Raw genomic sequence first — 12,270 nt, forward strand, 5'->3', positions numbered from 1 at the left:
TGTCTCATGGAACTTGACGGTTGATAGAATACATTAACTGTATGTATTGGGTAATTGTATATAGAACCAATGTGTTTATATACGTTATGTGTAGAGGAGGAGATAGGGGATGTACTCCGCGGTTTAGGGGAAGATAGGGGATGTACCTCTAAACCGGATAGTGTTGGGAGAAGATAGGGGATGAACTCCGTAGATACAGCTCTTATGCTTGTCTAGAAGTGAGATAGAGCTTATATGCTTATCTTTGTGATGTGTGGATACAGCTTATATGCTTATCTGAATGTGGGATATAGTTTTTATACATATCTGTGGAAATGATGATAGAGCTAGCATGCTTATCTGTTGAAAAAGGGAAAATGAACGGAGACTTGGACTCATAAGTCGTAAGACATAAATATGTGATTTATGTGATTGTATCAGTGTTGGCCATCTATCAATTGCTAATATTTTAGTCATTGTTCATGGTTGGTTTAGTGTATTTCTACTGGGCTGTGGCTCACCCTATATGGGAATATCATTTTCAGGTGTAGAAAGCATGCCACCTCCAAGGACATAGCTGGGAGGCTAGAGGCGGACATATTTTTGTCGCTTAACTTTTGATGTATTACATGTAACTTCAAGCCAAGGGCTTAATGTGTAAACGAGTTAGTACCCTTTTGTTGTAACCAAGTGTTAACTTGGAAAGCTGTAAGCCCGTAGGGCATTTTGTTTTGATGTTAACATGTAATACATATGTATATGGAACTCTAATGAATAAAAGAATGTGGTTGGTTTGTATGTAAATGCATGTTTTATCTGATGGGTTAATGTTGTTATTTTGAGGGCGTTACAATTCCACCACCATCAAACATAGAAAAATATTTTCTCTGAAAAGTATTTTCTAGAAAAGTTTTCCATTAGAAAATATTTTCCGCCCAAACGAATGGTGCGTGAAATCTACTCTTAATACCAGAGAGAAGCAAAACAAGCTTTCATGAAAATTATTGAATATCAAATCCTTTTCCTATTTAACCACAATGTTAGGAACATAAATATTAAAAATTGTACAAGTAAAATTGGGGAGAATAATACCCTTTAACATGATGAAATTCCTGTTGCAGTAAGTGTGAAATTTCAGCAAGTTTTTAATATTGTGAAATTTCACACTTTTGAACTAAAAAAATGTTAACTTTTGCTTTCTTTTTCTTTTTTCCTTTTTCCTTTAGCATAATTTTACATTCAATAGAGCTCACTAAAATTATGTAAAAAGAAAAAGAAAAAATAGATTTTACATTTTTTTGAGTCTAGAAATCATAGACTTTTAACAAATTTTAAAACATGAAATGAAGAAATTGAGTTTTTTTTTTTTTTTTTTTTGGGGGGGGGGAGGGGGGTGGTTTACATTTCAAAGTGTGAAATCTCACAATACTAGAAATTGAAATTCTAAAAAAAAATTGAATTTTGAACAGAAAAATTACTTTTAAAATTATGAAATCTCACAATTTTTTTTATTGAAAAATAGTATGAAGTTTAACAACTTCTTCTTCTTTTTAGTTATCAGATATTCAATAGAGATCATTTCTCTCTGTACTGTTTCTTTTCAATTTTGCTTTAGTTCTTTCTCAAGGGATTAGATTGGTGTCTTGCCTTCTACGCATTTTCTATTCATGCTTTGGGTCGCATATTATTTTGCTTTTTGTTTGGTGCCAACTTAGTTGGAATTCATCCCAAAGCTTTGATACCTCCCACTCCCCTATTTGCATCTTTTGTTTTGTTGTTGTATCTCCTTTTGCTATTTTCCCACAGTTTGATGAATTAATAAAACTTTCTTTTGCTAATCAAAAAAAAAAAAGGGGGGGGGCTAAATTTCACACTTTCTTGACTCTAGAAACTGTGAAATTTCACACTTCTAAAAAGAAATTTTACAAATTTATAAATTTAGACATATGGTGTTAATATTTTTTTGTTCATTTTATGTAATTTTATATTCAGTTATAATCTTGCTTGATAGATCTTATTGAGTAGGTTTAGTGGGAAGTAGATTTTTTTGGAAGAGTTCTATGAATTGATCGTGGTAAGAATTGCAATATGGGTTAAAACTCAATCAAAGGGGTGTCCATATTCAATCTAGGATTTCATTTGTAACTTGCAACAGATCAGATATGCGTTTAAGTCCTGATACTACCGAGTTGTGCATTGTTGAAGCGCTTGATTGGTTGTTGTTTTCTGTTGGTTTTTGTATCAGACTAGTCTTGCGAGGGGGAGTGTTGTACTAGATGGTCCTGCTGATCATATGGGTTGCAACTGGGGAAGTTATACGTGTATTGCTGGTTGGTCTTTGTGACCTGTTTGTTTTATTTGTTTTGTTTTCTTCTGTGGTGTTGGTCTCTCACCAACCCTTTGGCCAGAGCTAGCAAATGATAGGGTGTTGCTCTTTGTGCTAACCTAGTTGGAATGAAAAGTAGCACTATGATGCTCGTTGCTCTTCGCCCTTGCTTTATTGATGTAATCCAATTGCTGATATCAATAAAGTTGTTTCCTTTTGCTAATAAAAAAAAAAAAAATTGGATAGGTTACACAAATATAAATTCGAAAGCCACTATGTTATGGACTCGTCAACCACGTGCAATTGAATTTTCCTTACTATATTGAGAGTTATTCATAATTTTTTGTGCTCAAACGAGAGTCTCTAAGCAAGTCCAACGTTGGTTTAACTAGGAAAGTTAAATTTGCCCATAAATCGTCAATCATCAGCTCTGGTACCGCTTGTTGGGATATTAAGAGAGCTTACAAATGTGCAACTACATTGTCCCAATCTATCAGAAAGAAACTCCATAATGTATAAGCATAACACTAATGGCTAACATATATTATTTAGAATTCATACTTACTTAAAAATTTTGAGGAGGGTACGACCAAATAGATCACAGTTCATGTGACAAAGAAAGAGAGGAGTGAGGGATTGGAAAGAAAATATCACAACTATAAAAATTTTGAGGAGGCTACGACCAAATAAATCACGGTTCATGTGCCAAAAAAAGAGAGGAGTGACGGATTGGAAATAAAATATCACAACCAAAAACCATGGTCCCTTACCATTTTTGTAGTAGTGACTAACATCAACTCAATCTATGAGAAAGAAAGCCCTTTCCACTTTTGTAGTAGTGACCAATATCAACTCAATCTATCAGAAAAAAATTCTAGAGTCCACAAGTATAAAGACTGTCGAGAAAAAATTCCAGAATCCACATGCATAAAACATTGATCAAAAGTCATACCTACTCAAAAATTGAATTTATAAGTGCATAATGCATCTAGTATGCAATTAAACCATTTTATTTATTTTTTATCCGAAAACACATGTTTTCACATAATTCTTTGGACGAATACCATATGGAATAAAATAAAGTCTACCCATTTGTTTATGTTTATGATATCATACACTTTGATATAGAGAGAATAATATCTTTCTATTTTTTTTTTTTTCTTCTTTTGTATTGGGCAAGAAGCATATTGAGCATAACTATTGGTGAATTTTTTTATATGAAAACGAAAATAAAGAAATGATTCTTTATCGGGAAATAGAAAAGACAAGTGAGTTATCCCCATTCACTTCATCCTTTGCTTACATGGGAGGGATGCTCATCTTTATCAGGGAAAGTAAAGTACCACTTTATTTTTAATGTTGTTCCTTTTTGTCTAACACAGTTCACACATATTTCAGTATTGTTCCTTTTTGTCTAACACATTCCATACATATAACGTAAAGTAGTACTAGTGATACAAATGCAAATGAGAGGGAGGGAGAGAGAAGATGAAGTCTCATTAACGAGTGTCATTTATAGCCCTGGCTCTGCTAAATGCGAAAGTTTATGGTAGTATGCACTTTATTATAAATTAGTGTAATTTTATTATAAAATTTTACAATATTAATCATAATAAAATGAGTAATATTATCACAAATTAATGTAACAAAAAATATCATAACTAAGTCACAAACTTTTGCAACATCAACTACAAAATTTTAGATATTTTGTTATGTTAATTTGTGGCAATGTTGCACATTTTGTAGTTAATATTACGAAATTTTATGATAAAGTTATGCCAATTTGTGATAGGGTGCATATGGTATGCACTCCTAAAAGGGTGTTAAATGTGTGGAATATAAGTGTAATTTTATTTCTACACATCATTTAATCCCTATACATATATTTAAGGATAAAATTTATTTTACTTTCTTGTGATTTTCTAGCATTGTGTATGCCTCAGCCATAGCCGTAAATTGTTCTTAAATAACTAGAGGGTAAAATCCAGGTACAATTTAGGACCTGGTGTATGCTTATCTGCCATGATATATACATTACATTTATGTATTGTTGTATATATGTGTATAATTTGTACAACAATGCTAGAGGTCTATATTTTGCACTTACAAATATATCCACAATGATATAGCAAAGATGGTGGGTTGGGTTCCATATAATTGAATGTATGACCAATCAAAAACTAACACCTGTCAGATTACATCATTATAAGTTAAATTATAAAAGATTTTTGAGAGTCTCAAACATTTTCCTAATTTGTAATGTTGATTCATGGATAAAAAATTGACTTAAAAATTTTACGAATATTTTTTTTAATATGTTGTTTTGTTTGTGTTAACATTTTTTTTTTGAAGCAGTCAAAGAAACCTTTATTGATGACCAAACCATACAAGATGAGAGTACATCAAAAAAGGAGAGGAAAGGGGGTTTGGAGAGGAACCAAACCGAAACAGAAAAAAAAGAACAAAGCAGAAGAATCAAAATGCAAAACAGGACCAGCAAACACATCCAGGGGCAACAGCAAGAGATTCCGCAGAACACACCAGAACCAACCCCAACCTGACCCAAAGTTGAGAAGAAGCTCAAGCTAAAAACAGCAGGCCAAAACAGCAGTCCATAACAGCCCCGAAGAGAATTGAGCAGATCACACCAGACTAGAAGAAGAACTCCACCAGAACAAAAACACCAAGGGAAGTACTCCAAGAAAAACCAGAAGCAAACTGATATCTAAATTAGCCACATAGGACAGATTTACTCCCTAAACAGTACCTGATTTGTCTTAAATTGGACAGGAAGTCCTGGACAGTGAAGTTAAAGGCCTTGAATCTCTGGTTCAACCACAGTGCAACTCTGATTTTAACCAACTCACACAGGTCCTCCAAGTGAGGTTTAGCAGCCTGAAAAATACACTCATTTCGCAGCTTCCACAGAGACCAAAACACAGCTGAGGGAATGACTTTCCAAAGCAATTTTTCTTTCTTGCTAAGCTTCACACCTTCCCACCAGTGAAGAACAGCTTCCACAGATCCGGGAAGGGCTCCTTGCACCTCCCACCAATTCAATATTGCAGACCAAACCCTCCAGGAAAAATGGCAGTGCAACAGCACATAGCAGTTAGACTCAGCCACAGTTTTGCAGAAAGCACAAAGAGCTGGTGAAGAGGCTTGAAGGACTCCAATTTTCTGAAGAAAGTCTGCTGTCTTTACTCTGTTTTTCCATGCTAACCAGCAAAAAAATTGGACTTTTGGAGGAGCGAGATGGTTCCAAACTAACTTGCTAGTAATAAGGAAGGGGCCAAGGGAGACAACTTCACTCCGATCGACAGATGAGACAGAAAACATACCAGAGCCTTCAGCCAACCAGACTGGTTTGTCCTCCAGATTATCACAACAATTTGAGCCAGAAATCAAAAGCTCCTTGAGTCTACTGACTTCCCTCTCTTCCCAGTCATACAGCCTTCTTCTAAAAAGAAGGCTCCAATCCCCTACTACAACCCTCCTATCGTGCATTATACACAAAGTTACATCCTTCTCCATCACTAATCTGTAAAGAGTAGGGAATTCATCTTTCAAGCAACTATTGGAGCACCATCTATCCTTCCAGAAGAGAATTCTTTCCCATCCCCTACTTGAACAAGAAAATTGTTATGATAAAACAACATCAGATTACCGCTCCTCTCTGCTAAGGAAATGATACCTTTCCACACACCAGAATAACTATTGTTTGAAATAGGAGAGGGACACCAGCTTTTAACATCTAGTTTATATTTGCTACAAATGATTTGTCTCCACAAAGCATCTTTCTCTTTGGCAAGTCTCCACCACCATTTTAATAACAAGCAATCATTAACCAGCCTTATTCTTCTGATGCCCAAGCCCCCTTGATTCATGTTCTTTGCTAAATCATCCCATTTAACCAGGTGGATTGGTTTTCTAGACCCCGCCCCACCCCAGAGAAAAGCAGCTTGAAGCTTCTCAAATTCTCTTGCAACTCCCACTGGCATTTTAAAAAGAGATAGATAATACGTAGGCAAGGCAGAGGTTACAGACTTAATAAGAGTGAGCCTTCCTGAAAATGATAGCAGCTTTCTTTTCCAACATGCTAATCTGATTTTGATTTTATCAAGAACTGGTTTCCAAGTTGCCTTCTTATTTGGATTGGCCCCTAAAGGCAAACCCAAATACTTAAGAGGAAGTGCCTTAGATTTACAATGCAGCTTGAAGGCAAAACTAGATAAGGATTCTTCAGGAACATTAATACCGCACACCTGACTCTTATGATAATTTATTTTCAGCCCTGAAATCAGTTCAAAACACCTTAAGACCCTCTTAATATTGCACACCTCCATCTCCTTAGCTTCACAGAATAATATGGAATCATCTGCAAATTGTAAATGTGTTAACTGCACCCCATTAGAACCAATCGTCACTCCTTTAATCAAGCCCAACTGCTGTGCTCTTGACATAAGAATATTAAGACCCTCAACTGCTACATTAAACAGAAAAGGGGACAGGGGGTCACCTTGCCTTAGGCCCTTCTGAGGGCAAAATTCCTCAGTTGGTGAACCATTAACCAACACTGAGAGTTTTGCTGTAGTAACACATTCTTTTAACCAACTAATCCATTTTGCACCAAACCCAAAATTAAAGAGCATGGATGATAAGAAGCACCAATTAACCGAGTCAAAAGCCTTTTCAAAATCAAGCTTAATAATCAGACCTCTCTTTTTGGTTTTTCTCCAGCCATTAACCACCTCATTTGCAATTAGCACACCATCCAGGATGTTTCTTCCACCTGTGAAGGCTGATTGGGTATCGCTGATGATATGAGAAAGCACTCTTTTTAGCCTACTAGACAAAACTTTTGCAAGGACTTTGTATACTGAACCCACTAGGCTGATAGGTCTATAGTCACCTAGCCCCACTGGATTTTCAACCTTTGGGATTAGTGAAATAAATGAGCTATTAAGACCCAACACCAACCTTCCATGCCTATGAAATTCCTTAAAAAAACTTCAGTAAATCAGCTTTCATCAATAACCAAAATTTTTGAAAATAAGCCAAGTTAAAGCCATCTGGTCCGGGGGCCTTGTTACCATCACAATCCTTCACAGCAGCCCTAATTTCTTCCTCCGAAAATTTTGCTTCCAGCCCATCAAAGCTAGGGCAATCTTGGATAGATTTAAAATGGCCACTTAGCTTAGGCCTAACTCTCCAATCCTCTGTGTACTGCTTGCTAAAGTGGTCAAAGACTTCTTTCCTAATCTGAGTAGGATCTTCCAACACGGTAGCCCCAACAGACATGGAAGAGATCGCATTTCTACTTTGCCTACCCTTGGCAATTACATGAAAAAATCTAGTATTTCTATCTCCTTTCAAATTCCAATTGAGTCTTGATTTTTGCAACCACAACCATTCAACCATTTTGCTAAGCCTCCACACCTGATCTCTGAGTAATCTACTTCTTGCTCTTTCTGCCTCATCCAAATCTCTGGATTCAGCAGCTAAGTCCAGAAAGTGCAGTTCCTCTTCAGCTTCCTTCAACTTCACAGTCACACTACCAAAAACCTCTTTATGCCAAGCCTTTAACTCTAACTTCAGGATTTTAAGTTTTTTCAGAAGGACAAAGCCAACCCAACCTTCAACTGCAGCCTCTTTCCAGGTCTTCTCCACAAAGGCTGGAAAGCATGGGTGTAAACTCCAAGCATTGGTGATTCTGAAAGGCTTAGGACCCCAGTCTCTATCATCCTCCATCAGCAACAGAGGACAATGATCAGATATGAGCCTAGGAAGACCCCAAAGCTTTAAATTGAACACCTCCAACCATTTGGGATCCACTAACACCCTATCAATTCTACTCCACTTATCCCCTGCTATTGAGTTACACCAGGTATATTTTCTGCCAAGTAATGGTATATCAATTACTTCACATTGTTCGATAAATTCATTGAACTCTCTCATGCCTTTATCTCTTCTAAAGCAACCCTTCCTTTCACCTACACTTTTTATCTCATTGAAATCTCCACATAAACACCAAGGATTAGGAAACTCCCTTTTTAGCTTTAATAAGCAATCCCACAGTTTGGCCCTATTTCCCACCTCATTAGGAGCATAAATATTTAGTAATACACAGTCAAAAGAATTAAAGAGAGTACCAGAGAGGAGGATGAATCTTCTAGTGCAACAGCAGTCCTTAAGTTGAAAAACCTCCGGATCCCATATGCAAAGAAGACCTCCAGCTAGGCCGTCGGAGTCCACAGCAGTGTACTCCATTTTGTTCCTAGCCCACATTGCTCTCACATCCTTTTCAGCTACTACAGATTTTTTAGTTTCTTGAAAAAAATACATCCACATTTCTTTCCTTCAGAATATTTCTTATTTTCCCCCTCTTTTCCTGCCTACCAGTTCCTCTAATATTCCAAGAAAGCATCTTCATGAGAACATAACAAACTCCGAAAAAACTCCTTCAATGGATACATGTTAGTCTACTGCACCATTACCCCTATCCATCCTGCATATATCTTTGACTTCAAGCTCCACAATTTTATTGAGAACCTCCTTTTCCTTTCCCAGCATATCCACACCCAGCAACTTACCCATCTGCAAACATGCTTGCGCCTCATCCAATAGACGCTGACTACCTTCCCCTCCTTTCTCAGTTAAAGCTAACAGTGAAGCTTCAGCAACAGATGCTCTAAACAGGGATCTTTTAGGGGCTGATTTGCTTGTTGAGGCACCCTTTAGACTGGCTCTCTTTTCCAGACCTAAGAGTCTCTTTTGTGGTCGAATGTAGCTGGTCTTCCGTTTACCTTTTGCCTGCTCCTTACCTTTGCCTTTCAAGACTGCAGACTTGGGAGTTTGATTAGCAACCTGAGTCTGAGTCTCAGAAACACTGGACTCTCTGGTGACAGGCCCAACATCCATTGCCATGTCTTTTATATGGGCATCATATAACACTGGCCCATTGGGCCCTTTAAACGGTTCAACCAATTCATAATTCAACTTATGATGGCCCAGAACCACTTCTAAACTTATCCCAGGCCCCTTAAGACTTGCACCACTCAAACTTCTCATAAAGCCAGGCGTGTAGACTTGCCCATCATGTCCCTGAGCAGCAACCCTTATGCCATTAAATGCTGAGTTAACAGCTACCATTGCTTTGCAGGCTACTATCTCGAGCTCCTTACCCATCCTGCTGCAGGTCTCTGCCACTGCTGTATCACTTTTCGAAAGTTCCCCTTTGTCCGCCGTTGCTACACTAACATCCCCACGTGGCTTCTTTCCTCTGGCCTCCATCTTGGTTTGAGCAATCCCCATAGCTGACTCACCTCCTAAGTGCCGAGTTAACTCATCAACATGGTTCTGAGATGGCTCAGCAGCTCTGTTGAAGTCAAATATCTCCTCAGAACCTCTAACCTCATTAGAGCTGTGATGTTCCTCCACTTCTTGAGGTGTCGAACATCTGCAGTACTACTTGAAATTTTTTGCCACAACTAACTGCTCTTCCAAGACTCGCACTGGGTAAGAAAACTGATTAGTCTCCAAATGGATGACCTTATTAATAGGCTCCATGCATTTGGTTAAGATCCTGAGCTTACCGCAGTCAAAAGACTGAGGAATACCTTCTTCTCCTTCCAAAACTTCTCCCCATAAACTTCCAATCTTAATAAAATTGGACCTGTTCCATAAATGTAGTGGAACGCCAAAGCAGGTAATCCAAACGAGCCTTTCTGGTTCGAGGACAAGGTTTGGCTGCCATTGGATGATGAGTTCACACCAATCCTCAATAATATTCTTTATGGCTTTCATTTTTATCTCCCTTTCCTCCTTGGTCTTAAATGATAACAACACATCTCTTCCTCTACAATTCCGAACTGCAATCCCTTCTATTCCTCTTTCTTCAAGCTCAATCTTCAGACTGATGTTAACGTATCTGGCTTTCAAGCGAACTACCACACTATCATAGAGCCACCCATTACCAAACACCTCCGCCTTGATTGAAACAGAGCCACTACTCAGTACCTTAGTGCCTTTTACTACTTCCGCAAAAGACTTCTTATTAATAAAAGGATTGGGACCTCTCCTAACCTCTACTCTGTATTTTGATTGCTTTGGTGGTTGAATATGAGTCTGCCCGTGCTCTCTGTTTCTCTCAAACTCAGCAAATTTCACTCCTAACTTTTTATCATCCACCCAAAGACCATGAGCTTTTTGCACTGCCACCTTCGCTGCTACTTCACAACTAAATCTTACAAAGCCAAATCTTGTGTTGGTGATTCTTCTTCTCTTTTGCGGTATGAATACATCTTTTACAACTCCAAACTTCCGAAAGAGATTAAACAGACCTTTGGGATCCAATGAGCAAGGTAGATTATCCACAAAAACTGAAAAGTCTTCCGAGCTAACCATGTTCCGCCATGCTTCTGTTTTTCCTCTATGCTTCAGCACCGGGATCCAGCCTCCAACCATCTCAACTATTCTTACCTCCACTAGCACATAGATGTGATTTTTTAGATTTATTAAGTATGCTTGTTTGTGTTAACATTTGGTTTAAATTAGTTAGAAAGTGTTTTAAGTTGCAAATTACATGTAACACGGAGGAGAGAGAGCACGCTATGAGATTAAAGAAAGAAAACAAAGAAGGTAGCAAAGTGATTTAGTGATGCCATTGTATTGAGTTATTACCTCTTCCAAATCAATTTGTACTTAACGTGGTCCTTCCAAAATCTCTTTTATTCATTCATTGTCCTCCCAATTCAACAATTCTAGTGCACCCCTTTCTAACCGTAGAAAATTAATTAGCCATCTTGTACTACAACATATAAGAGTTTTAGAAATTAAATATTTTAGTCCTTAAAAGTGAAAATTTTGTTACAGAAGACATTTAGAGACCAATTTCTATCGTCTTGAGGTTAGTCGCTAAAAGATCGTCTTGAAAAGTCAAAAATAAGGCTTTTAGGGACAAAATTTTGGAATGTCACTACTAAATAGACTTTTAGGAACAAATAATTTGGTCTCAAAATAATTTATTTTTGACATAAAAAATTTAGTTCTAAAAAGATAATAATTCATCACTAATATCCAATTTTTATTGCTAAAAATATAATGACAACACTTTTCACAACAAAAATATTTGGTTACTAAAAAATATTTTGTCCCTAAATTTTGATCTTTAAAAACCTTAATTTTTTGTAGTTGGGGTAAGTTCATGTAGCACTCCAATTTAATTTTTATTGGTCAATATGATATGACTTAATACTTTTTATTTGATTTATAAAAATTAACATGATAAATATTATATGTTGAATGATGTGAAGCATTACTCTCATATGATCAAATAGTCACTGACTAACTACAAACCTATATATGAATTGACGGTGCAAAAACCAGCTTCTAAGTTACTTTTAACGTCTACCCCAACCCTTGCTCCAAAAATTGGCTATTTTCCATTTTAATATGAGAGTTAAGACAAATTATAATTTTTAAATATAAGCAAATTTTTAGATTTTACAAAATAGATAAAGAATAATTACTACGTTGAATGTAATTTACCTTATTATTGGGAGAACTTTGACATAGAATAAATTAAAATTACAAAACTCATATAATGTAATTTATTAATTTTTTATCATGAATGTAATTTTTGTAATTTATCTTTTCTTTTTCTTTTATTTTTTGTCAATTAAACGATGATATGTATTTTTTATTTCTAAGAACTTAGAATACACAATTAAAGTAAAAAAAAAAAAAAAACTAATTTTAAAAAGGTTAAAACTTAATTGATTCTGAATTATTATTTTTATATATTTTAAATCAATTTATATTATTTAATTTTATTTATTTATTTATGTCCGTGCATAGAACGGTATATATATTGACATTATTGTTTCAATATAAAGAAAAGTAAATTAAATATATATATATATATATATTAGAGTTCTTCAATTGCTTTGGACGATTCATTCTAC

General features: G+C 36.1%; 1 protein-coding gene across 1 annotated transcript; it reads right to left on the reverse strand.

Moving 5' to 3' along the window:
* Positions 1-4,485: 4,485 nt before the first annotated feature.
* Positions 4,486-5,839, reverse strand: LOC145819262 (uncharacterized). Its single transcript, XM_082913230.1, has 2 exons — positions 5,073-5,839; positions 4,486-4,492 (listed from the first exon to the last, which is right to left on the reverse strand). Exons 1-2 carry the CDS (start codon positions 5,837-5,839, stop codon positions 4,486-4,488), a joined length of 774 nt encoding a protein of 257 aa, XP_082769356.1.
* Between the last annotated feature and the right edge of the window lie 6,431 nt (positions 5,840-12,270).

This window comes from Camellia sinensis, chromosome 2, assembly GCF_055761805.1.
Source record: "Camellia sinensis isolate YWXY chromosome 2, ASM5576180v1, whole genome shotgun sequence".
NCBI classification, from domain to species: Eukaryota; Viridiplantae; Streptophyta; class Magnoliopsida; order Ericales; family Theaceae; genus Camellia; species Camellia sinensis.